The sequence below is a fragment of the Lemur catta genome, chromosome 3 (assembly GCF_020740605.2).
Source record: "Lemur catta isolate mLemCat1 chromosome 3, mLemCat1.pri, whole genome shotgun sequence".
Taxonomy (NCBI): domain Eukaryota; kingdom Metazoa; phylum Chordata; class Mammalia; order Primates; family Lemuridae; genus Lemur; species Lemur catta.
Genome location: NC_059130.1, coordinates 90,547,083 through 90,574,854, shown reverse-complemented (window position 1 = coordinate 90,574,854; position 27,772 = coordinate 90,547,083). Strand labels below are relative to the sequence as shown.

Below are 27,772 nucleotides of genomic sequence, written 5' to 3'. Positions count from 1 at the left end.
GCCAATCCCATCATACACCTGGCCCAGGCAAGATGCTATTAATCAGCATTTTAATGAAGCTAATTAGAGCAGATGATGCCTCCCACCAGGTAAGGCAATGGTTGCAGATGGGAGCAAACCAGGAAATCACTGCTGTCTCCCAGGAGCTTGCTCCACTCTGGCACTGGAGGGTTAACTCTGGAGGGACTGAGTGGCTGTAGTGACCACAGTCCAGCCAGGGGCCCTGCTAGTGGTAAGAAATGGCCCCTCTCCCCATCACCAACATAAACACAGTCAGGACAGGAGGTAGAGCTGGGCTTCTAGTTGGGGGTAGGTATGGTAAGTGGTTACCAGCTCTTCCAAGTGATTACTTGAAAGTAATCACTTCCTTTCATCTTCCAAGTTCTCCCCCAGATGACATTCCCTGTCTTTCCAGACTGGGTCTCCCTGTTTCCAGCATCTACCCCTGAGTCAGGCCTTGGTAAGGCATTATAGTCTTCAAAAAATGGTCTTCGGTTCCTCAACTCCTTTTTTTTCCCTCTTTATCCCTCCATTTACTCCTCTTTTCACAACACTCAAGCATCCAGGGTCCCTCCCAGTCCCCACCCTCTATTGCAATTTAGACAGTGGTTAAGAGTACAGGCTGTGGAATTAGACAGCTCTAGTGGGAATTCTGACCCCCATATCTACCAGCTGGGTGACCTGTGGAAAGTTACTTTATCTCTCTGAACTTTAGTATCCTTATCATTTTTTTTTTTTTTTTGAGACAGTCTCACTCCCTTGCTCTGAGTAGAGTGCCATGGCATCAGCCTAGTTCACAGCAACCCCCAATTGCTGGGCTCAAGTGATCCTCCTGCCTCAGCGTCCCAAGTAGCTGGGACTACAGGCATGCACCATGATGTCCAGCTAATTTTTCTATTTTTAGTAGAGACAGAGTCTCACTCTTGCTCAGGCTGGTCTTGAACTCCTGAGCTCAAGCAATCCTCCCGCCTTGGCCTCCCAGAGTGCTAGGATTACAGGCATAAGCCACTGCACCTGCGAAGTGTCCTTATTGTTCAATGAGAACAAAAATCCCTGTCCTGTCTTCTTTACATGGTTGTTTTGAGAGTAAATTAGGGAAACTATCTAGGGCAGTGCCTGCCACATAATTGATTGCCCTTCCTTAATTTTGCAACTTCACTGAAAAGCCAGTAGGTAGGAGGAGTTCTTGGCCCTTGCTGGTTGTTTCTTTCTTGATTGGGGAGTGAAGTATCAACTTACAATGCTCCCAAAATCATACTAAGAAGTACCCACTGGTCTAAGGTAAACTCTACCTCCTCCTATACATACCATCCACTTCTGTTAATATAATAATTTCCTCATGCTACTTTCTTGCTCAAGAAACCTTCTCGGGCTCCCCATTTGCCTATAGGCTAAAACTCAAAATTAGTACTGCGGCATTCAAGGCTTTCTGTGATCTGGCTCCAAAGAACTTTTCCAATTTAGTTCCTAAACCTCCCCTGTATGAGTTCACCATTCTAAACAAGCCGATTTATTCCTATGCTCAGTTCTATCACTGAGCCTTTATTCCTGATGACCCACTCTTCAGAATGTTTCCCTGCTTCACCATTAGACTGTAAGTCCCTTCACTAGACTGTGAGGGTAGATACTATTTTGTTTTGTTTTTAATGTCAATATTAATAGAGCTAGATAAAATGAAATTCTCAATAAATATTTGTTAAACTGTACTAAATGCCCCCACTTCAAATACTTCTCCTCCTGTAGGGTCCAGGCCTTTGGGTGCTCTGATGTAGCTGAGTTCAGGATTTGAAGCCAAAAGACCTGAGGTCAAACCCAAGCTCCACCACTATGATGGTTAATTTTATGTGTCAGCTTGGCTTGGCCACGATGCCCAGATATGTGGTCAAACATTACTCTGGATGTTTCTGTGAGGATGTTTTTGGATGAGATTAACATTTAAATCAGTGGACTTTGAGGAAAACAGATTTCCCTCCATAATGTGGGTGGGCGTCATTCAATCGGTTGAAGGCCTGAATAGAGAACAAAAGACTGACCTCCCCCAAGCAAGAGGGAATTCTGCAGCAGACGGACTTTGTACTTGAACTGCAACATGGGCTCTTCCCTGGGCTCCAGCCTGCCAGCCCACCCTTGCCAGCCTCCAAGATTGCATGAGCCAATTCCTTAAAATAAATCTCAGTGTGTGTGTATATACACACACACACACACACACACACACACACACACACATATATATATCTCCTATTGGTTCTGTTTCTCCAGAATACACTGACTAATATGGTCACTCACTGGCTGTGTACTTCTGTCAGGTCATTTTACCTCAATGAGCTTTTGTTTTTTAATCTGTAAAATGGGGGTGATTGTCTTCCCTTACAGGGTTACTGTGCTAATTCCCTGTGACCCTGTGTGTACATATGAGAGCACCTGTCAATTGTGAGCTCCTTCACCTTGCCAAATCTTATTATCAAGGATCGTCACCTCCAGGAAGTCATCCAGACTACTCTAGCCCTCTTTGCTCTCCGACGCTGCTGGGGTCCCAGAGCAGGCTGGGCCCATAACACAGCCCTGACATTTTCTTTTCTTCCAGTGCCTAAGCACATGTGCTACTCAGCACTGAATGGGCCTGGTGGGGGTTGGGGTTGCGGATGGGGGCCCAGAAGAGCCATTCAGTACAGGCTAATCTCGGGCGGCTCTCAGAGCTAGAGCAGAGCTGCTGAGGATTCAGACACAGTGCTGCAGTCAATCGGGTCCTGAATTGAAATTCATACCATTGCTTTTTGTCTCGACAGGGTAATAAAAAATCCTCAGACAGTATATTACAGATGCAAAGGTGCAATGCTGGCTCTGCTCTCCGCCAGCATCCGAGAGGAGGGAGACATTCCAGGGGCCTGAAGGAAATGGGCCTCGAGGGGAAGACGGCAGATTGGAGCAGATGGTGCGTCCCCAGCTGGGCAGCAAGGGGCTGGATCCCTCACAGCACCACTAAGCCAGTGCTTCCTGACCTTTCAGACCAGGACTCTCAGAGAAAATGTTGATATTTGCTTGCACGGTGAAGGGAAAAGTGAGGGGCTATCTTCTGTTGGAGGTCATTGGCCCTGGGGCTTGGGCTCCCCAGGCCTTGTGAGACTGTGGAAGGGCTGAGGGATCAGCACCTCGGTGCAGCAGTGACCCACCCGAGAACGAGGGCTGGGACTCTCTTTGATAAGCTGTCCTCCCTCAGCTGGGAGCACAGAAGATGCTCGGGTCCTTACAAGCCGACTTGGTGGACAGCTCAGCTAGGAGGTCTTATTTGGCCCCTCAGGCTCCACTGGGTCTTTCAGTTGCTGTTTTTCTCTTTGCATCAAGAATCCTGCAAATATGATCATGTCATTCCTCATTCGAAGTGACCAGTACCCATGTACCTCAGCAGGGGACATAAAACAGGGACCCCACTCCTCTGCCTCATCTCATTTTTAAACAACATTCATTTTTTTTCCCCTCTCTCTCCTGAGTCTGCAGGTGGCTGGTTTGACTGATCTAGATTAAACTTGGCCGGGAGGGAGGGAGGGCTGCAGGCTGCTGGGCTCCGTACTGCAGGAGGGATTCAGGTCTGTCTTCCCCAGCCCCACACCCCGTTCATTCTGGGGTTGGGCTGAAGCAGCAGCGGCTCCCTGCAGCATGCTTGTCCCCTGGTGGATCATTGGAGTGGCCAGCGCCAAACCACATTGCACATTTTCAAGACCTCCATCTGAGTCAGTTCTGTTAGCATCCCGTTGGCCAAAGCAAGTCACCTAAGTATGCCCAACATTAGTGGGGCCAGGGAGAATACTCCACCCACAGCCCTTCCCTTTACTGGAAGCTTCAGACATTTCCAGCTCCTGAACACAGCGTATTGTATCATGTCTCTGGGCTTTGGCCTAGAATGTCCATTTCCTTCCTTGAGTTTCAGCTCAAGGGCTCCTCCTCTGTGAAGCCATCCCTGCCTCCCCTAGGCAGTTATGCACCTTCTCCCGCATGTCCTCTCTGTACCTGACGTGTCGTAGTAATGTTTGCATGTTGTCATATTCTCTACAAGACCGGACCTTTGGAATGTAGGGGCCTTTCCTGACCCATTTCTGGGTCCTCAGCCACCTAGTAAGGGGCCTGGCACAGAAGGAAGGCTCAGAAACTTTTTGTTAAACAAATGAGCGAATAATTGAATAAATGAGAGCCAGCGTCTGGGTCCTTTTGATTTCGGTGGGTTCTGTGGCCTCTCTACCTGGACCTACCGGTCTGTGTGCATGCTTTGGCCCCAGGTGCACCGGGGTATAGCTCGAAACCCTTTTTCTAGGTTACAGTAGACTTAAGACACACTGAATAAGGTGAAAGAAAGGCTTTTGATCCATCATTCATACTTGTGGTTGCAATTTGAGTTCCTAGAATATCTGAGCAGGAAAGGATGCTAGAGAATCCCTCGTTCAACTGTAGTCTTAAGGGAAAAAGCAATGTCTTATTCACCTTTGATCGACAATGCCCAGCTCAGGGCATGGTACAGGGTGGGTACTTGGTAAATATTTGTTTTGTGTTTTTCCCTCTACCACATTTACAAATGGAAAAATGAAAGCCCAGAGAGGGCAAAGGAAGTTACTGGGTCACACAGTAAGTTTCTGGAAGTCTGAATTCCAGCCTGGCTTCCCTCACTTCAGGAGGTTCAGGAGACCAGAACTGGATGGACTTTCTCTAAGATCTTGTTTCTTGACGCAGATTTAAGGTTACATGAAGTAGGTCCCTATTTACTTGTTCCAAATTTGTCTTAGATCATTGGTGGGTCCAACATGGATGAGTTAATGTTGCTTTAAAGCCATGAAGGCAAAAGGCAGTGTGCTGTGGTAGCAAGAGAGTGGCTTTTGAAGGGGGGTGATAGTCTCGGGTTTGAGAATCAGCAGAAACGCTTGCTAACTACACGACCTTGGGCAAATCCCCCAATTACCTCTAGCATCAGTCCCCTCTCCCACCCACCTAAGCCCCACCAAATGGGGACCATAATGCCGATCTTTCAGGGTTGTAGTAAAAATTCATGCTAATGTGTGCCATTTACCTAGAACATCTTCATCTCAGGTGGTCAATCACTTACAATGAGGTTGTGTTTTCAAATTGTACTTCAAAGCTGGCCTGTAGCACTAGCCATCACCTTGGTAATTGCCCTTACAGAGACTCCCAGTCTAGACACCCTGCCATCCTGGTACTTTAATATTCAAAGTGCCACTGCTCACTGTGGAACAGCCACTGACCATAAAGTTTGACATTTTGAAGATTAAAGTGCTTTGAATTAGTCATGCACATGTGAAGTCATTGTTCCTTCTTGTCCTGCTCTGGAATCTAAAAATGACTTTCAACAGAGCCCAGTAACTTTCCTTCAACAATTACCTTCTGGTGAAGAGGTATAGAAGGGTTTAGGCCAAATGAAAACCTCTCAGTCCTCAGGAAAAAACCAACACACAGCAGAGGCAGTGTGAGCCCCTTTTGGAGAGAGGGGTCTGTTCTGCCAGAGCCCTGTGCTCTGCTGCCTCTGCAAGGAGCTGTGGGCCCAGAGGGCAAGGAGGGTGGGACGAGGCAGGTGAAATCCCACAGGTGGGCTGGACGTGAGCACGGGAGGAAGAGTGGCGCTGCGGAATCACGGGCTTTGGGTTCAGGGCTTGTCTCTGCCCCATACAAGTTAGGTGACTCCAGGTAAGTTAATATCATGGGCAAACATTTTCTCACTTATAAGATATAGTGACGGTGTCATAAGGCTGCCATGAGAATTAAATATGCTAATAAGGCACTTAGCACAGAGTCTGGCACATAATAGGGAAACAGTAAATATTTCCCTTCTCTCACGAGCTTCCCAACTTTCCAAGACTCGAGTGTCTTCCTCACGCTTGAAATGCTGTGCATTCCCAGGATCCCAGAGACATCCACTCACACGTACTATTACTAACATGCCTAGCCAAAGGGATGTGAGCTTGGGATTTTCCAGTCCACCCTCAGTGCAAACGAGCAGGGAAGATTGCAGTTGCAGTTTCCTTGTGAGGGAGCTCAGAAGAAGAATCCCTTTTGCTTTACAACTGGTCACCAGGCTGTGTGTCCCTGTGGGGGAACAGACGGCTCTCCACCCAGAGGGCCAGATGGCCGCCCAACCACCTACCCAGCAGAGCCCTGACTTACTGGGATCCCCATGAAGTGAGCACACAGAATTGTAATGTGTAATAATAGCTATTGTCATCCCTTGCCAGGAGCCAGTCAGAGTGTTAAGTACTTACATGCATCGGCTCATGTAATCCTCACAAAAACCCTGAAAAGTTTATGCCATCACCCCTATGCAACAGATAAGGAGTCTGAAGTCCAGAGAGGAGAAGTTACTTGCCCAAAGTCACACAGGGCCTGGAAGTGGTAGAATTAGGATTTGAAAACAGCCCTGTATGACTTCAGAACCTGAGTCACTGACAACTGAAGCATACGGGCTCATGTCCCTACCGTCCTGCCCTTGCCTAAACCTGCACCACGTGGGCGTTCTGGCTTTCTCCCTAGCTGGGTGGAGAGACGTGATAGTCCCCGAGGGTGGTGTGAAGGACGCAGCCTAATTACACCTGCATTAGTGTAGCGTCTAGCTGGACCTCAGACAGCTGCACGCTTGGGCTGTGTTTTGGGATTGTGCCCTTGGCTCTCCTCAGGGGACACCATGAGAAGGCAGCCTCGTGACACTTGGGTTGGCATCTGCTGAAGGAAAGCTCACAAGGCCAGGGGCCACTGCATCCTTCTGGGCTCCCACACAGGTCCCTGGTGAGATGTTTCCTTAAGAGCCCAGTGCTGGGAAATGCTTTTCGTTGCTTTCTTGCGGCAGGTGGTTTGGTTGTAATTTACCACAAATGATAAATAAATGAGCAAGCAAATTAAAATACCTGGCCCATGGACACATCCAGCATGGCATGTGGGCCTCAGGGATGATTCCTTCCTCACCATAAACCTTCCCTGTAGGACACACTGGGAACAGAGACTCCCCTGGGCATCCTGACAGCCGCTGGCTGTCCCTGAGCTCAGTTCACAGCCCTCAGCAGGCACCTGAACAGGAAGTCACGCTGTCCTCCCTTGGGGAGGCAAAGGAGAGCCAGTGAGCCCTGAAAGACGGTTCCTTCCAGGTGAAGGTCAAGTCCCCACTTTTCCGAAAAGCTCCATGAGTGGCGTTTGAATCTAAATCTGAACTGTGTGTGGCATGAGGAGCTGGGAAAGAGGAGGAGGGAGAGAGGGAAGGGAGGATGGGGAAAGAAGAAGAGGAGGAACAGAAAGAGCTGAAAGGGAGATGAGGAGGGCAGGGGACTGCTAGGCCCTGCCCGGGTCAGAGGCTGCACGGAGGCGCTGACACACGTCCCCTGTTCAATCCTCACAATCGGTTAAGGTGTTAGCAAACTAAGCAACCTGCTCAAGGTCATCCAAATGGAGAATACTCGATTCAAATGTGGATTTAGTGCAAAGCATTCCCACTATTTGCCTTAGGAGAGGAGCTAAGGAGGAAGAAAGAGAGAGAAAGGAAAAGCGGAAGAGATGGGAGGAGGGAAGGGAGGTTGCTGGGGCGAGGATAGAAAATGGAGAAGGTGAGAGAGGGTAGAGTACAGCTGTGTGTGAGTCTGTGTATGTTTAAGAGAGAGAATCAAATGGAAAGAGAGACAGACAAAGAGAAATGGAGACCAGGAGAATGAGAGAGAGGAAAGAGGGATGACCCAGGTGGGGAGGAGGGATGCTCACGCAGAGTGAAACCTGGGAGAACTGCAGGGGACGTGCCGCTCCCTCCTCCAGACCCTCAAAGGTGGCTCAGTCCCTCCAGGGTCGGATCTTGGCCCAGACAAAGGACAGGGCTGCCTTCCAGTCCTCTGTGCGAAGGGAGCGTGACTCTCACAGACAGCCATGCACCCTGGGGGCCAGGAGAGGGCACCTCAACCTCAGGCAACTGCACTGAAGCTGCAGCTGGCAGTCCCCCAAAGGCAAGCGGCAGAGGGAAGGAGCCAGGAGGAAAAATCCAGACTCTTCTCAGCTCGGTGGGTTACCAGCCCTGTGGCCAGCATCTCTCTGCTGGAGCCAGCTTCCTGTGCTCATCCCTGCAGACACGAGCTGGGCACTGAACTGATTCAGGTCCTCCTTGGCTGCCTCTGGGCCAGCCCAGCACCTCCTCTGGGCCCGGCTCCTGCCCCTGTCCTATTCCAGATCTGCTTTCTGTCCTAAAGGGTAACACGCCTCCACCTTCTCCCTGCACCCCCTCCTCCTCTTCCCCTTCACCAACAATCATCCCTCCTTTGGGTGCAAGGTGAAATGGTTTTCACAATCATTTCTTGCCTACTATGCCATTTGATCTGTACAAGCATTCACAGGATAAGGCGCAATAGGGAGAATGGGAAATTGAGGAACAGAGATGGAGTGTCGGTTGTCCCCGATCACATTAAAAATAAAAATCATTGGGCTTCCTAGTTCTTAAATCCACGATGAGAACCCAAGGATCTCAACTCTTTATCATGGCATGTTTCCTGGGTTAACACATGCTGCCTCTAACTGAGCATCAAATACCAAATCTTGGTCACAGAGTAAGCTTTGGTTTTAGATCTTGACCATAGAGTGAGTCCTGAGACTGATCATTAATGACTTTGTCCTTGTAAAAGAAAAGTTTTGAATTATGCACATGAGTACACATACCTCCATCGGGATATCAGGGTATCCAAACACACTTTTAAGAGGGTTACTATAAGTATTTAAGAATCGGAAGAATCCCTTAAGAATTTTAAGGACCTTCCATGGAAGTTTCCGTGAAACTTACAATCCAAACAGATTGCATGTCTTCTGATGGCCCAGGAATGTATTACTTAGATTTCACCCAATTCAGAAGTAGTCTAGTAATGCTAATAATAACAGTGTCATTTATTGAGTGCCTACTATGTTCCAGGTAATCTATTAGGCACATGAGAATTTTTTTTTTTTTTTATGTTTCCATCTACTCAAAACAACCCTGTGAGGTAAATATCATCACAGTCGCTGTTACAGATGGGCAAATGGGCTCGGAGAGATTAGGTCACTTGCCCAAGTTCACATAGCAGAACCCAGATTTGTACCCAGGCCAGCCTGGTTCCAAAGGCCATGCCCATTTTCATCCTCTTATTTAACAATGATATCTGTTAGTTACATCTCAGCTATTATCTCTTCAACCATATGGCCACTTTCTTCAAAGAAAGTGTCTTTCTGTGGGGCAATCAGAAGATTTAATATCAGAAGAGACAAGTCCAAACTTCTGGGAGGGTATTGCTCCACCACATACACACTGAGCAACTTGGACAGGCTTCCTCTGTCTCACTCTGAGTTTCTGTACTTTTAGAGCCTGAGGCTACAGCCACTCAGCTCTGCATCCCTAGAGACCAGCATAGGGCCCGATGCTCTACAGGTGCTCAATGAGTCAGCCCCAGGTTCCAGACCTTCCCTGTCATTCTCTTCCCCACAGAGCTTTGGAATGGAGCTGCCTCCCGCTGCCCTTGTTCTGATCTCTAGGGCCACATAGAACAGACCTTCTTCCTCTGCTTCACAGCAGCTCTTTAGACATTTGACCAAAGTAGTTATGTACCCCCTACATGTCTTCTTTCCAAAGTCCTGGCTTAGGATGTGCACTCAAGGACAAAACACACCTCCCTCCTCTGATCCTTGGATTCTTTATTTATAAAATAGAGATAATAATACTCATCTCTCTAGAGTGTTGTGGGGAGCACACAAGGTGATGGTTCTGAATGCCTTTTTACACTGGTAAGTGCTGTTTACTTCTGGACGGTCCACCCAGGGCTTGGCATTCTGTAGGGGCTTTGTAAACACTGCAAATATATTTTGCTTTAAACTGAAATCCAAGCATCCCTGTCTCCTCTCTCCTCTCCACTGACTCATGGCAAAATCTGCATGGCTTGAGAGCAGTGGTCCTGACCCCCTCCTCTCTCTAAGTCCCGTCTTGCATCCTGCCAGCCACGACTCCCACCTCCTGTCTCTTGAGACACATCAATAAGCCAAGCACGGCCACAACCCCAGCTAAAGGCCCTGGTCGCAGACAGAGTTAGCAGCTGCCTCCTCTTATTGGCAGCACATTTGTCATCTTGAGGAAAATATTGACGGATAAGAAATCCCAGAGAGGCAGCATGTCTCAGCTGGGCATGCAGCCTGAAGTGAGTTTGAGGTGCTGCTTCCAGGTCTTTCTGGAAGAAAAGGAACATTGGTGGTCCCGTGGAGAATGACCCCTTGCCCCAAGGGATCTGACCAAATCCTAAGATTACTGTGTCCGGCACATAGTAGATGTTCAATAAACGTGAGTTAGCCCCAAATTAAATAGACTCTTTGACTAAGGCCTAGAGGATGGAGGCCTGTTGTCTAAACCCTTCATTTTACAGATGGGATCCAGGGAAGAGTAGTGATTTTCTCAAGATCATACAGCAAGTCAGTGGCAGAGACTAGATTAATGAAGTATGTGGCTCCTGAATCTCGCATCAGATACTGTCCATTATGCAACATTCCACTAGGAGATAGCCCCAAACCTCTGGTCAGAGAGTATAATCTGAGAAACTGGATCTTGGTTTTCTGGGAGAATCAGGAAAGAGATCCTCTGACTTACTTTCAGAGCCAATCTCCCAGAGAACACACCCTTCTAAAGACGAAAGAGTGAGAAAGGCAGGCAAGGTGGCATACCATTTGATTGTGGTGCGCTCGTCTGCCTCCAGCTGACCCTGTCCAACCTGTCCTCCCCGTTGCTACCATGGTTCTCTCCCTGGAATGCTGGTGTGGTTGTGGATCACTAGTCCTTCACCGACTGGTTCCCACAGCCTTTTCCAGACCCATCGCCTCTCACTCCCCAACTCGCACCCAAGGCTCAGACTTGTCCAAAGGAGAGGAGCAGCTCTCTTAATGCTCTTGGACTTGGTACATGCCGCTCTCTCCACCTGCAAGGCCCTATGCACCCTTCTCATCCTTCTAGACTTTGTCGAGGTGATGGTGCTTCCTTGCTGCACATACTCCCACCCCTGGTGCCCCCAAGGCTGGGTTAGATGCTCCTTTCCATGTCCTCTGCTCCTCTCTGTCACAACTGTCCTGTGGTCACTCTCCTGCCCATCTCCTCCACTACATCCGGAATTTCTCCAGGTATGGCCACTCAGCTCTGCATCCCTAGAGACCAGCATAGGGCCCAGTGCTCTACAGGTGCTCAGTGAGTCAGGCCCAGGTCCTAGACCTTCCCTGTCATTATCTTCCCCACAGAGCTTTGGAATGGAGCTGCCTCCCGCTGCCCTTGTTCTGACCTCTAGGGCCACATAGAACAGATCTGCTCCCTCTGCTTCATGACAGCTCTTTAGACATTTGACCAAAGCCATTATGAGACCCCACATGTCTTCTTTCCAAGGAAAATATCCCTAATTCCTTTACCAGTTCCTCTTATGCCACAGCTTTGGGTAGAGTAACCAACCATCTTGTTTTGTCCAGAACAGTTCTGGTTTTAGCACTAAAAGTCCCCTGTCCCAGCAAAGCCCTCAGTCCCAGGCAAACTGGGACAGTTAGTCAACCTAGCTTTGTGTTCCCTTTTCAATCTGATACCTCAGGGCCCATGCACCATTTAATCAATATCTGACACAGAGTGAGGGGCAGAAATGACCACAGAGCTCCAGGGGTTTATGGCACAGCCGGGTAAAGGCCAGCACCTTCTTGCTCCCCAAATCTGCTTCTGTTAATACAGCCAGAGTCAGCCTCATTTTTGGCAGGAGGATAGTGTGAGTGTGGTGGATGTGGGAATTGACATATTGCCCTTTTGATCAATATCAACCTTAATAGTGTCAACTAAGATGCCTAAATCCATTTTACTACATGGGAAACTCCATTCCCCCAAATCACTGCTTCCAAAGCTGCTTTTGTTTAATTATTTTTTTTTACTCTAAAGGCAGAAATTACTCGACACCTTTGTTCTAAATGTTGTCAAGCTCCCCCTATCCCAAGTGTTCCAGGAATTCATCCATTCAACAGCTATTTATTAAATACCTACAGTGTAGTAGACAGTCCCTGCCATTGTCCTTTGAGCTGGTCAAAGTTAGGCCCAAATCTGTAACTGGTTGGAACTGGTGTTCAGTAAAGTCCTTACACTTGTGAGGCTCTCCCCACACTGGTATAACAAGAAGGTGGGAACACAAGTACTGTGTGCATAAGTTGCAAATGAACATGAACATAGACAAACAGGTTCAAGTTACTTAGGAACCAGCCAAGATTTCTTCTGACTGTCAGCTAACAGGCGTAATCCTGAAACAATATCAACTCTCTTTATCATCAGCTTGGTTTCCATGGAGCCTTGCGGGGCTGCTGGTGAAGGCTGACAGTTATCACTATAAAGTAACTTTACAACTTTGTAATTTGTAGCTCTCTGCTGACAGTAATATTAACAGCATTTCGAATTATGGCTATAAACTTGACAACAGCAGATAAAATCCTTAGAAACCTCATTTTAGGGGATGAGAGAGGCTGGGGAAAGGTAATGACTTTTTGGTTTTCCAGCCCTGGGCAGGACACAGTCAGAAATCAGAGGCATACTCTGATCTGGAGGTGGGAGGCAGTCAGTCCAAGGCAGAGTTCAAGAAGGGCAGGGCAGCTCTACCGGGCACTGCAGAGAGAGGGTGTGGGTGGCATATGCCAGAGCCACATCTGGGCTACCAGGGATTGCAAATAGGTCAAAGCCGGGGGCAGAGGTCACAGAGAGGGTTTACAGGTCTAGAGAACTAGTAAGAGCTGACTGGTGGGTCCCAGCCTCTGTGGGGTTCAGAAAAAGCCTGTTGTCCTACAGGAAATAGAAGGAAACTGGGCTGACGGCAGAGCAGGGAGGAAGGAGAGACAACAGCCGAGCAGGCAGGGTGCAGAGAGCACACACTTAGAGCTGGACCAACCTGGACTTAAATTCCCACTCTACCACCAGTAGCTGTGCAGCCCTGGGATGTTATTTGATTTTTCCAGGCTTCAATTTCTCTGCTTGTGAAATGGAGGTACAAAGGCCCAAATCAAATGATTATCTATCTATCTATCTGGAAATAAATTTAAAGACCACATCATTTCATTTTCTAATCTAAAGATAGGAGAATTAGGACCCAGGGTAGAGAACAGACCTCCTCCAACCTACGTGGCGAGTCAGAGGCAAAGCCAATGCTCCGGCGCAGGGATCCTGACCCTTTTCATGAAGCACTTTCTCAGTACTATTATTTTTACCATGGCCACTACTGTTTTAGTCATCTACTCAGCCAGCCAGTCAATCAGAAGGATTCATATTTAAAGATAAAACTTTAGTCTATGTCTTCAAGAAGGAGTGGAAAAAAATCAACAGACTTCAGTACAGCTTAGACTTCTGTTCCGAAAACCCTCTGATTGAAGCTTTTTTTGCTTACGAGTCTTAACAAACCTTTCACCCTGTGTGTGACAAACTAGAACTAGGAGGTACCTAGGTATCTTTAGATGCCAACTAACAGGTCAGACCTGACTGCTTCCTACTCTTCTGTCCTCCACCTAAAAGGTGAAGCTTCCCCTGCAAGAACAAAAGTCCACATGGCACCCACCCCCACCCCCACACACATTTCTCTGAACAGCACAGATCAGATAATTCTTTGCCTTGTTAGTGAGCCAACTGCACTGGCAGATGCTGGGTGAGGCCTGCTTCCACTTCACTCATTTGGTCATCTCCATTCACTGAGGATTTAACCTAGTGTCGGGCTATGGCCACAGAGGTAAAGTGATTTAACCAAAGTCACACAACTTTATGAGGGGGTAGAGGGCAAAAGGCCACACTGGAATTGGGATCCTGACTCTCAGTCCAGCATTCCTTCCACCATTCCATCAAGGAGAAGCCTACCTTGACTGTGCACACCAAGAAAATCACTTCCTTCACTGTGACTTTGTAGTACCTTGTAGAAAGATCACTTTTGAGTCTCTCTAAAGCCCAAGCCTCTCTCCACAACTTCAGGCCCACAGAGCTATCTGCTGCCACAGATTTTCCATTTGGATGTCATATAAACTCTGTATACTCAACACATTACAAATAGAGCCCAAAATATCCCCCTCCCAAACCCCTTTCTCCAACAGTCTACATCTAAGTGATTGGCCCTACCATCTACCAAGCTGTTCAAATCAAGAACCTGGGCATCTTCCTTGACTCTTTCCTCTACACATATCCAAACACTCAGCAAGAAAGCTCAATCCTGTTAGACATTGGAACATATTGTCAAAATGGAACTGTTTAGTTATGACTTCAGCTGAGATCCCAAGACTATAGACACCACATTTCAAAGTGAGATATGAAGCCACCATGCAGGACTTGTAAAAGAAAACCAGAAAAGAGTTTTGCAAACTTTTGCTCACCTTCAGACAAGAGAGCCAGTGGAGGGGTGCAGTGCCCCAACAGGGGCAACCGCCAGATCACCAGGGATTGAGGAAGGAACCACAAGCAACCGACCTGAGCATCCGCCCACATCAACAGATCTCCAGCACCAGGGAGGGTGTGTCCGGAGAGGCTTGTGAGGGATTGCCCGTGCCATCTCCTGAGAGCACTCGTCACCCGAGACCTTTCCTGCCCCTTTCCTGCCCTCCCTCATCCTGCTCAACCTTGGAGGGGTGAACAGCTACTGTTAGCCAGATGGGGGGTGGGGGGAGGCTGAGAGCCAGGTCAGGGAAACAGCTGGACCCTAACCTCCTTGGTCACATGAGTAGACTATTTGAGATAGGTTTGAGCTAGAGGATGAGCAAGGTTTTTGCTTTAAAGAGGTTTGATGTTTTTGATTGGACCAGACATAGTCATTGCTGAACTGAGACGGTTTTGTGACTAGAATTAATTAGAGAACCTTTAATTTCCTGAGAGTGACTAGAGATTCATGCCAGAGCTTTTATATCTCTAGATCTATGATCTCTATCTATCTATCTATAAAGCCAATGGGAGACAAAAAATAAAGTTGTTTCCTAATTGTACCTTGTGAGTACTGCCTGTTCAATGTACCTGTTACATATTTCACAGATATTTCTCCTTCTCTTCATGGTCTGGCTCAGCTTATATTTATTAATCACCTGCTGCCTCTGGCCCAGCCCCAGCTACCCTCCAACACTTTGGACGTAGCATCCTCTCTCTGGCATCTGGGCTCCCCCTTGTGCTTCTCCCTTTGCCAGGAAGGCTGCTCCACCCCTTATTTTCCTGCCTGCATTCCCTTCATCCTGCAGGTCTGAGCCCTGGTTTCTCTTCCTCTGCGAAGCCTTCCTTCCCACTCCCTCCACACCACCCCAGCTGGGTTAGGTGACCCCACTGTTTCCCCAGCCAGCCGAGCTCTCCTCTGCTAGAGCATTTATCCTCTGTGATGCTGTTGTCACTTTACCTTTCTCCCTTCCCTCAAAACTGTCTTCATCTTGAAAGCAGGGACCATGCTTTGTTCGTCTATTTCTAGTATCTAATGAGTTTTGTTGGATGAAATATCTTCATTGTCTGATATATGTTTCAGAGGACCCAGTGCAAGGCATATAGTGGGCTCTGAATTGAGACCAATACAATTAACTGAATTTGAAATCTTGGTTTCTTCTCTTGGCCACACCAGCCATACCCTTTTCCCAGAGCCAGCGTTTTCTGATTTCAATGTGTCCGTAGCTATAAGCCTGGGTGGAAACCAGTCTGCTCAGGACCCAAGGTTTCTGTTCCCAATGTTTTTCTCATCCATTATGTCAAAGAGCTATTTCCTCTTGGCTTGTAACCAGACCATAAACAAAGGCCAGAGAAGCTCTGGGTTACTTTATGATTCCAGTTTAGCCTTTCTCTCTCTCTTTCCAAAATCATTTGAACGGAGCATATTTATTGCTTGGCAGGCCAGTAAAATGTAACTAGGGTTTGCTGAAAAATGGTCCAAAATTCTCAGGAATTTATCATTTCACAACAACAACAAAAAACCCAACAAATGACAGGAAGAAAAGGCAAGGGAACTAATATTTAATGGCACCAAGATATGCCCAGTGATTCATCTGCATTTTCGCATGTAACCCTAATAACCTATGAAGTAAATAATCACTATCTGTACTTTACAGATGAAGAAACTGAGGGTCAGAGTGGTTAAATACTGGATTAGGGCCCTGAGGGAGAATGATGCAATGGAGAACTCACACCCAGGATTCTGACACCACAGCTGTATTCTTGCTGCAGTGTGGACAGTCAAGAGCCCCAGAGGCCACTAGCCAGGGCAGATGTCTCTAAGGAGGCCTTCCCTTTAGGTTCTATTGAAAGCTATGAGTCTTCCTCCCCAAAAAGAACTCTGCATGTTTACTCACAGCTTTGCATAAATTTTAGATGGTTCATGGGCTTTCCTTGAAGCCCATCCATGGGTCCCTCAATTAAGAACTCCTAAACTAAAAGAATGAAAGTAGCTATTGGCTTTGCCTGATCAGCTGTCCAGGACACTTTCGTATTGATTTTCCCTATTAGATTAGAAACTCTTATGTTCATGGAATCACTGAATTTTAAAACTCACTAAATAATAGAATTATTGATTCTTGATATCATAAATTCATCTAAGCATGGCATTATATAACTTGGAGTTCTAGAATCAGAAAAATCTTAGAATGTCGGAGCTGGAAGGGATCAGAGTAGTGATCAAGCCTACACTTAATTTTACTCCACAAAAATTCTGACAGGTAGGAAGTATTAGATAAGGAGGATAAGAGAGGGAACAAGACCACCTGGTCATAGTGCAGAGTCAGAATTCAGACTCTAGCTGCTGGCTTCAAAGCTAGATCATCAGGTTGAAGACTTGACCAACAGAAGGAAAGTGATGTAGTTTGCACGAAGCTAGAAATGTCGGGACAGGAACATTTGTTGCGTACCTACCAGAGGTTAGGCAGTACCAGCAGACTACAGATATAGTGCATCATTTTCACTCTCCTAATAACTCTGCAAAGTGGGTATCATTTTTATTTTCAAATGGGGAAACAGGCTCAGAGTGGTGAGATAACCAGCCCAAAGTCACACAGCCAGGTAAGCATCAGTGACTATGTCCATTGCTTTATTTCCTTGATGTAATAGGGATGGGAAGTCAGAGAGCAAAACCCTGGCCATGTTCAGCTGGTGCTTTTTCAGGGAGAAACACTGAACTATCTGACACATATGCTCCAGTCTGTGGGGGAGGTGGACACTATTGTGGGCCTGGGTGAAATATCCCTTGAGATTCCCTACCTCCCCCAGCCCTTCCTGATCTTCCTTTTATCCAGCATCTTCTGGCTAACTACCTGGACTCCATGTGTCCTGATACTGGGAAGGGGGTACTCTGGATGACAGACATGAGAAACCCCATCATGGAAACTAGAAATCCCCCACTGTGTGAACTGGTAGGTGTTCTGTGCTCAAGGCAAGGCTCTCAACTATGGCGACCCCACCAATGCCCTTTGCCCTGTGAACTCTACCAACACAGCCACTGGCCACTTGTTCTAACAGCCCTATCTACCTTCTTTAACAAATTGCAGGTCCACATCCACACTCACATAAGCCCTTTCAATGTTTTAATTTAGAGTCACTTAATATTTAGTTTGTAGTGCACACTCATGTAAGTTATTTCCTTTAACCGCATCACAACTCAGTGATGGGCCTCAGGGTAGGAAACTGAGGCCCACTGAGGTTGTACAACTTGCCAAAGGTGGCACAACTAGTAAGTGGCGGAGCCAGGATTCAAACCCATATACATCTGAGTCTAAAGTCTATTCTCTTTGCATAACACCATACTTTTCATATTTTCTATTTAAGTCCAATATCAGAGGTTAGAGAAGTGTGAAGGTCCTTGGTCCCTCTGCAATGATGAGGACGCTCACCTCAGAGAGGTTAGAGGACCTGCTGAAGGGTGCTCTCTGGGATGATGTTGATGCTGTCATCAGAATCCAGGCCTCCTGACTCCAAACTAGAGGACACTTTCTCCCAGACCATATTGCCATTCTCATCAGACCATGTAATTTCTTTTTCTGATTAGGACATGGAGCCAGCAGCCAAAAAAGATCACAGTCTGTCTGCCTGAAGTCTCCCTCGGTTATGAGAGGAGAGTTTTAAAAGAAATATATTTCAAACAGGACCCAGGTTAAATCACCTTCGCTTGTGTTAAATTGGTCTGTGCTTCCCTGGTGTGACTCCAGTTTCTTCTTCTCATCCTCTGGGTGACAAAACAAGGCAGGGCGGTTCCATCAGCATCGTGGCTGCTCAGCCTCTCTGTTTACCCTTAACTCCTTCCAATCACTAGCTCCTGTTCCCCACTGCCCTCCTCATCCAATCAGTTACCAAGTCATCTCAGTCCACATTCTAAATATTCCATGGTTACCACCCTAGTCTAGGCCTGGATTATCTCCCACCTGGATTGTCATTACAGCCTCCTAACGGATGTCCCTGCTACAGTCTTGGCCCCCTCCAAGCTATCCTTTCCGCTGCAGCCAGAGTGGCTTTCTACCCTTATGAAAGACCCTTCTATTCCTCTTCATTGCCTTCATATTTAAGTTCAAGCTCCTCACAGGCTGCCATTTCAAACTGCTCTCTTGTATCTGAAGTCCTTCAGCCGTACTGGGCCACTTACAGCTCCTGCCACACACCTTCCTTTCTCCCCTCTCTGTCTACGATGTCCTCCCTCCAACAACACACCCTAACCCAATTTGATTAACTTAGACTCAATCTTAAAAACTCAGCTTAGGTGGCCCTTCCACTGAGAAGCCTTCCTTGACTCCCAGGACTATGTGTAAGTTCCCGCCATCCCCACATGAAGACATTTTTGTCTTTAATGTGTTCACTGCTACATTCCTTGTGCCTAGAACTTTACCTGGCCTATGGCAGGCACTCAATAAATTTGCTAAATGAAAGTATCCCATAGCCTGCTGGAATTCCCCCACCATAGAACTTATCATATATATTATATCTTATATCATGTATATTATATATATCTTTCCTTTTATGTTCCCCCAAGTAGACTGAAAACTCTGTGGGTCCAGAACCTGACTACTTGTTCAGTATTTTACCCTAGTAGCCTTATGTGATTCCTGACACACACTAACGGTGTGTTTACTTTTGATGAGTGAGGATTAGGTGGTGAGGGGTGGAAACCCTAGGCCTGGGCTGAGGGAGGGGCATTCTACTAAGAAACACATTGACTCCCAACACAAAGCATGTGAGAGGTATAAGAAAGGGTAGGAGAACCCATCAAATTGGACATCTAAAGCAATAACAAACTAAATGCAGGTCTCCTCTGGAGGGTCAGGAGTCTCCTTGCGAATAAGGGCTGCAGAATCCCCTTTGGTGCACAAGCTCAAACTCTTCTTCCAGGAAACCCCTCTACCCCTTTGCGACAATATTGCGGAAGAGCAAAGTGGGTACAGTGTGGGAGGAGATCTGTGCGTGTGTTATAGGAGTTAGTGCATCCTGGAGAAGTCATAGGTCACACATCAGCAGATGTGTACCTGCGTGTGGGGGTTGGGGGCAGTGGAGAGGGGTAGTGTGGCACATAAGAGATGGCCAGGACTTTGGAAACCATGGACCCTCTGCCTCAGAGGAGAGCTTGCTCCCTTAGCCTTGCTGAGCCAGCTGGGCATTAAAACAGACTTCAAGATGACTGTCTCAGTCATGGTGGCTGCAAGGCGGGGACTCTCAGCTATTACTATAATCTCTCTAGTGTCCAACAGGGGACACTGCTCTAACACCTGGCTTACCCCTGCAAGCCCCTCCCTCTGGGGCCATCGTCTCCCTTCTATGTGTCCAGCAAGGTAACTGGACCCCCCAGAGCCACTAAGCTGCCATGGGCAGGTGGGCTAGTTCTAAGTTATGCCACTACCAGGAGAGCTGCTCTCCTGCACAGAGCATGGCAGGAGCTTCGTAAACACTCACCAAGGGTTGAAGGAAGGCTAAAAAGAGCACTGCTTCTAGGGAGGGGGGAGTTGTATAAATACAGACTTCACTTCACCTAAGGTTCCTTTCTCCTCCCTCACTGTAACTCTTTCTCTGAGAAAACTGTTCGGAAAGGAGAAATGGATCAATCCAAAAACAAAAGAATACAGGAAAGTGGAATTTGCCACAGTGTGTTACAGCCCTGGTGCAGTGACCTTGAAATGAAAATCAGCACTCGGGAAACTAGAATTACTATTAATAAATAATCCCTGAAAAACCAAGCAAGTTGGAAAGTAACCTCTAATTTCATCATAGCAAGCCTGGGAGTTTTCAGAGAAATTTTATGAGGAAACTAAGAGGAAAAGCAATTTGTCAAAGGAAATACACAGGCAGAGAGAAAGACGCACAGAGGATGACGGGGAAAGACAAGGAAGATGGGGGGAGGCAGAGGGGAGAGAGGACAGGAAGAAGAGAGGAGACGGAAAGCAGGAGAGGAGGGGAAAAAAGAAGTAAGTGAGGAGGGAGTTACAGAAGGAGAAGAGACAAGGGCGAGAAAAACCAAGTAGAAGCAAAAACGGCAAGTAGAGAGGAGGGAGAATGAGAGAGGGAGAGCACAGGAAGACGGAAGATGAAAAGAGAAAATAGAGACTCATATGTTCAGGGATAGGAGGAGGAGACAAGATCATTAAGCTCTTCCTCAGCAACCCTGGGGACATATATCACTCAGGAGGTAGAAGATTCACTGGCTCATGAGGGGGGGGAGAGAGAGACAGGAGCAGCTGAGATATAGGCAGATGTGGGTCCACGGGACATGGCAGAGGCAGCTGGGGCGTCCATACGAAGGGCAGGGGCAACTGGACAATCTAAAGATGCCTGCAGCAGAACCAGCTACCTCCATCCTCACCCCCGAGTCTCAGCCCTTACCTGAGCTGGGGACCTAATCCGTGACCCGCCAAACTTGCATACTCTCAGCTGCAGGAGGGCTGGCTCAGGGGCTGGGCGGGCACCTGCCAAGGATACAGGCTTCTTCAGTGTAGGGCATGGCAGCCGTGGTGCCCCCAATGATGTAGCTGTAGAAGGAGACCTCCAGGGTGTAGCAATAGGAAGTGTGGTCCAAGAGTCCACCGAGGAAGCGACGGCCAGTTCCCGCTTTCACGGCATCCCGGTTAAAGGATGTGCTGGACTGGGAAAGACAAAGTAGGAAGCAGAGAATCAGGGCTGGGCACCCGCTGGGTATTGGATCTTTAGCAAATCTTACAACACCTCTGGTCTCAGCTACCTCATCTGAAAAGTGGGATATTAACCCCACATCACATGATTACTATGAGGACTGATTAAATAAACAAACATAACGAAATGAAAGCACCCAGCAGAGTTGTTGAGGCACAGGAACTGCCACTCAACACATATTTGTGGAAGTTTGGGTGTGGATGGGTGGAGCAGGGAAGAACAGACAGAGAACAAGAAGCAACTATATTATGATGATAATCAGAACTAAAATTTGGGCAGTGCTTTCAGCTTTATATTTTTCCCCATGTAGTGTCTCATTTAAGCTTCAAAATAACCCCTTAAAGTAGGTGTCAACATTTTACTTATAAATGAGGAAACTGAGGCACACAGAAGTGAAGCAAGTGATGCAGCACAAACTTGAACCCAGTACTAAGTGACTCCAGACACCCCAGTGTCCCCCTCCACTGGGGACAGCTGAACTCCCGTGCAGCAGCACCAGAGAGTGGGATCACAACTGCTCCCTCACAGAGATGCCGACGGCGTCCATCACAGCGGACAGAGAGAGGAGCAAGCCCGTCTGAGCCCCAGTCCTCCGTTCAGAAACATGCCCCAGCACTACCTGCCGACCTTGGGACATTAGGCAAGTCGCCTTATTTGTCTTAGCCTCAGTCTCCTCACCCGCACAGTGGAGGTGACAAGAACACATCCTGCACAGAGTTGTGAAGGTCAGTTCACTTGAGATTAGAGGGCATTCTACGCCAACCCATGGAAATTTAAGTCAATGAAAAGACTGGTTTTAATAAGAGAATGCGTGTCTTATTTAGCAGGAGGTAAGAGAATAAGGAAAAGAGAGAGAAAGGAAACAGTAATACAAGAAAGATCTATAGAAAGACAATGAAAGAAACCGTGTGTGTGTGTGTGTGTGTGTGTGTGTATGTGTGTGTGTGTGTTTATTTTGAGGTAAAGAAAAAGATCAGAAAATCATAGGTCAGATCTGAAAGGACCTTTGAAATCCATGTAGTGGGATCCAACTCTTGGGTTTTAGAGTTGGGCATCAAGGAGAAGAGGAGAGGGGAGGGGAGGAGAGGGGAGGAGAGAGCCATTGGACTAGGATGGAGGACTTTGACTCCAGACCTGAGCTCCTAAGGAGGCTGAAATGTAGGGACATCATCAGGCAAGCCCAGAAATAGGGGTCCCAGACTGTGCCCCTTCTGAGGTCCCTGGAAACCTCACCCCAGTAAGGGTCTTTGAGGCCTGTGACACAGCCTTCCAGGGAACCTGGACTCTGGAAGCCACAGTCTGCTCTGAAACTGCAGTGGTTTCTAGAAGACAGGGCTGGCCATTCTACTGAGATTCTCACAGGAGCCAGCATGGCTGCTTCTGTCCCACAGCTGCAGATGGGAAGCTACCTGCGCGGAGTCTACCATGAGTGCCGGGGGACCTTGCGCTAGATGCTCAGCTTTCCTGGGGCCACTCTTTACTCCTGGGTGTAAAATGTGCTAAATAATCTCCCAGTTCCTTTCCTGGTCTGACATTTATAGGTTCTGGGATTCAAAGTGCATCTTACCACAAGGAGAAATTCATCATCTCCACTAATGCGCAGGCCTGAAGCAATGGGCAGGTGAGTTTTCAGCTCATCAGCTTCAAAAATTGCTGTGGCCTTTGTGGGCCTCTTCCCCTCTGGCCACATGGAAATAACAGGCCCCAGAGACTTAGTATCAAAACAAAGGAAAATGTGCAAAAAACTCTCTCGCCTGTCCCCACACCACATGCCAGTCCCCTCCCTATCTTCTCTCCCTGCCCGTTTCCAACACTGCTTTTGCTACCCAACCCCACAGCCTCTCCATTCCTCCTCAGCACGTGAGGTGGGTTGTAAGAGCAACAGTCTCTGGAGTTTGTTGAGGTCTTTACTGCTTGCAAAGTATTTCATATCTATAACTGCATTTGTCCGCCCAGGAAGCTATGATGCAGGCAGGCTGGAGAATGATCACCGACCAATTGCAAAGAAATCAAGGCTGAGAAGGAGTCATGGAGGAAGAGAACGGTGGGTGTGTGACCCCCTTTAGCAGACGTGTTGTGCTCATACTAAAAAAACCTGGGTGGGTGAGAGCGATCCTGGGTCGGGTCTGGCCTGTGGTAGGCGCTCTGTGAGCTTCTTCCTCTTGTTAATGCTGGAGTCAGAACCACTGAACAAATGCCAGCCCCTCTCCCTCCCTGACTGGCCATGAGCTGCTCGAGGGCATGGACACAGCTTGTTTGCCTCTACCTTTATCACCCAGCAAGACCTGGTACAGAGGAGGTGTTCCCGTGAAAGGAGTGAGAGGAAGACAGGGAGGTGGGGAGAGGAAGAGGAGGGTGGGGGGTGTGGGGGCTGGGGCTGGCCGAGAGAGTGCCTGACTTACGTAGGAGAAGTCCTCTGCGTTCTGGCAGAGGAGCTTGGGGAAGATGGCCTGCCTCTGGAAGCGTTCCTCATCCTCAAAGATGTTGCCGTACATGAAGCCATTCATCATGGTGGAGTGGGCATGGATGTCAATATAGAACTCCAGGCTAGTTTTCTGTTGAGAGAGAGGATAACAAATGAGAAGTCTGGGCCATAGAGCTTGCCTTAAAGGGACCAGACACTATACCTCTACACCTACACACACACACACACACACACACACACACACACACTTTCTTTCAAGCTGTCCCGCATGGGTCAGCAGATTTAGCAGCCATTTGCGATGGGATGGGAGGGGTTGAGAGGGTGAGGATGAAGCTCTCCTCACTTTTAACATTGTCTGCCCTCAGGGTCTGAAAGCACTGCCATTAGCATCCCTCTTTAGAGGTCTTCTGAAGAAGTGAGGTTTTTGTTAGGTTAAGTCATGATGTTACTTCCTCAGAACAGTTAATACATTCATGACTAGACATTAGTGGAATTTATTTCTCTGATTAATGAGAAGTACCTTCCAGGTACCATAAGTGTATTTACTTTGGGCCTGCTTATACTTTTGCCCCAACCTGGCCATTTCTAGCTGAGGATCTTCGTATAAATCATGTCCCCACTTTGAGCCTTGGCTTTCTTTTTTGTTTTGTTTTGTTTTTGAGACAGAATCTTGCTCTGTTGCCTGGGCTAGAGTGCTGTGGCATCAGCCTAGCTCACAGCAACCTCAAACTCCTGGGCTCAAGCAATCCTACTGCTTCAGGCATGTGCAACCATGCCCAGCTAATTTTTTCTATTTTTAGTTGCCTAGCTAGTTTGTTCTATTTTTAGTAGAAACAGGGTCTCGGGTCTCCCTCTTGCTCAAGCTGGTCTTGAACTCCTGGGCTTAAGTGATCCTCCCGCCTCAGCCTCCCAGAGTGTTAGGATTACAGGTGTGAACCACCGTACCCGGCCGAGCCTCAGCTTTCTTAACTGAAAAAAGGGTATTTGAATTCCAACCTCAGAGCGTTATAGTGGGACTCAAACATAGCAATAATAATTACTATTCATTTGCTGATTATCTAATGCATGCCAGGCACCATTTGGGGGGCTTTATATATGAAGTCTTAGTTACTTCTTTCATTTAACCTTGTTTCATGATGTTGTTTATATCTGCTCCTCAACAATGTATAAATAGTACATGGGGAAAAAAGTCTCTGCAATCTATAAAGATGACATTGACTAGTTCTTTTCTGCTCTTTACTTACACATATTTAAGACACTTCCTTGCTTGAATGTTATAATTGTTAACTTTCCCTGAAGGTAGGAGGATTATCTGTAAAGAGCCCATTTCCTGGAAGTGAAGTGTGCTTGGCAACTGTATGCAGAATGATTGAACAAACAACCCCAGAGAGACTACTCTACACACCCTAATGGACTGGCAGAAACCAGGGGATTTTAGGCCATACACATCTTCAGTGCTCTCCAAATCTAACCTTCTCTTCCTATATATCAGCCCAAATGTCTATTAATCCTTTCTGAAAGCAATGGAGGCCCCAAATGGGGATGGGACTTGTCCAGGCTCATGCAATAACTGGGAAAGACCTCTAGGCCTCCTTTCCTGGCACAATTAATTAACTTATCATCATCGATGGCCAACACTAGAAACAGTCAAGGCAAAACCTGGCTACCTTTCGTCCCCTTTCTAGCACATAGTCCTGGGAAAGAAGAAGTGCACATTTAGAAGGATTCTCCCTCCTAGGGACACTTTCAAACGAAGTTAAAACCAAATGAAAACCATGTTGCTTCTAGAATGTGGGCTCAATGACTGTCATTTCATTTGCCTCAGAGTTGGAGTGAAAAATTATGTCTTGCCGAGCTCCCCGTCTCTGGGTAGCATAAGCTGTCTTTTGAGAAATACAAGATGCACTGCTCCGCGTGATATTAAACTCATCATTTTCAGCTTTGGAGGTGGAATACACAATGATTCAACAGGAGCCCTATAAAAGTTATCTTCGCAATTTTATTTTCTTCAATTGTCTGTCTTTTCCTCTGAGCTTTTGATGAGCTGCAGAGGAAAGGAGGAGGTAGAAAGATGATTTAAGAAATGTGTAAGGAAAAGCTGCAGTTTGTATCTCTGCCTGTCAGTGCCACAGAGGGCCTTGGAAACCAGTTTCTCTGACCTTTCTCAGATTGGTCCTGTGTGGGGAGGTTACTTGCTTAAGGCTGACCAGCAAGTTAGCGAAGAACCTGGCTTTTCTGACAACCATTCAGTGTGGCTTCCACTGCCCCATCCTACTCCCAGCAGCTAATGGGACTTCACTTTAAATAACCAGCAGCTGAATTATATTGACTGATTCATATGATGCAAAAGTCAAAAGATGTAAAATAATTTACAGTGAAAACCTTCCCTTCTACCCCTATCCTCTGGTCACCCAGTTTTGCTCCTCAGAGGTAACTAATGTTATCGGGTTCTCATGTATCCTTCCAGAGATAGTTTGTGCATTTATAAGTAAATATCCCCCCACTCCCAGAACCTCTCTCTACAGATGGTAGCACCCTAAACACACTCTTCAGATATCCTTTTATTCCCCTCTGTATATTTCTTATATGTGATTCTTTCTTTAGTACATGGAGTCACTTCAATCTTTTAAATAGTCATTTAGAAACTAACCAGTTCCATATTGATGGACATTTAAGGTGTTTCCAATCTTTTTCTGTTAGAAACAATGCCTTAGTGATGGACTTTGTATATATATTATTTCACACATAAACAATAATATGTAGGGTAAATTCCTAGAAGTAAAATTTCTAGATCCTATGTGCATTTTCAATTCTGATAAATATTGACAAACTGGCCTTAGAAGGAACAGTATACTCCTAGCCATGTATTACAGTGTCTCTTTCTCTGTTACCTTGACAACATGAGTGTAACCAAACTTTTTGATATTTGCCAGTTATATGGGGAAAATTATACCTAAGAGTAGTTTTAATCTGAATTTCTCTGAGTACTATATAATTATCTTTTATTGTATGGTTAAGCATCTTTTCATATGTTTAAAAAGTATTTGCATTTTGTTTTCTATGAACTATCTGTTCATTTCCTTTGCCCATTTTAAGAATTGTGTTGGGCTTTATTTCTTACTGAAATATATTAATAGAAGCTATATAGTAGAGAAACTAGCCATTACATGTAGTATAAAAATATTTTGTCATTTGTCCTTTTACTTTACTTCACTAGTACGTTCTCCCATGTAGAAATTTTTAAATTATGCATATTTATCAATATCTTCTTTTGTGGTTTCTGGGTTAAATTCTTTTATTATTTCTTGTTGTTTATTTTTAAATATTTTGTTTCAATTTCAATTTATATAGATGTAGGGTGTGAGGTAAGGATTAAATTTCATTGTCCTAATGCCATTTATTGAATTGTGTATCTTTTCTCCACTGACTTAAAAAGCCATCTTTACCACATAAATTTTTGTATGTATTTTTTTAAAAAAAACCTTTCCATTCTGTTTTAATCATTTGTCTATTATATGTCAGTACCACACTGTTTTAATTCTTTTTTGTTTATAACACACTTTACTATTTGGAGGGCCAGTATCCCCTCATTACACTTCTTTTTCTGAACTTTCATGGATTTTCTTGCATATTTTCCTATACAATCTTTTTAATTAGCTTGTTTAGTTTTCCCCACACCCCATAATCCTGTCAATATTCTCAATATTTGTAATATAATCATGTTAAACTTACAGATTAGCCTAGGAAGAATTGGCTCCTTTGACTTTGAAACTTCCTATCTAAGAATGTTTTGACTTCCCATTTATTCAACTTTTCTTTTGGGTACAGCAGGAAGCTTTTAAAGTTTTTTTTTTTCCATATATATCCTGAATACTCCTTTTTTCTACTCAAGCAGTTTATATTTTTAGTTGCTGCTGTAAATGTGATGTTTTCTTTCATTAAGTCTTCTACCTAGGGGTTCTCTGTAAATACAAAGGCTTTTGTTTTCAACATATAAAGTTTGTACCCACACACTTCACTAAATCTATTATTATTTTATTGTAATATCTCATCTAATTTTCTTGGATTTCCATTTGTTTACTTATTCAGCAAATAAATTACTGAGTTCCTACTATGTGTCAGACAGTGTTCTAGGTACTGGTAATATGTGCCAGGAAGTATTCTGGGCACCAGAGATATAGCAATGAACACAATGGAAGGCTTTTGATCTCAAAGAGTTTACATTC

The 27,772-nt window shown here is 46.3% G+C and overlaps 1 protein-coding gene across 1 annotated transcript in view; it reads right to left on the bottom strand.

The window, feature by feature from the left end:
* The window catches only part of AGBL4 (AGBL carboxypeptidase 4), a 1,191,358-nt gene that overhangs the window by 24,815 nt on the left and 1,138,771 nt on the right, over positions 1–27,772 (bottom strand). The window contains 2 exon segments of the mRNA XM_045546549.1: positions 20,912–21,074; positions 23,524–23,676. Coding sequence (XP_045402505.1) covers positions 20,912–21,074; positions 23,524–23,676 — 316 coding nt within the window.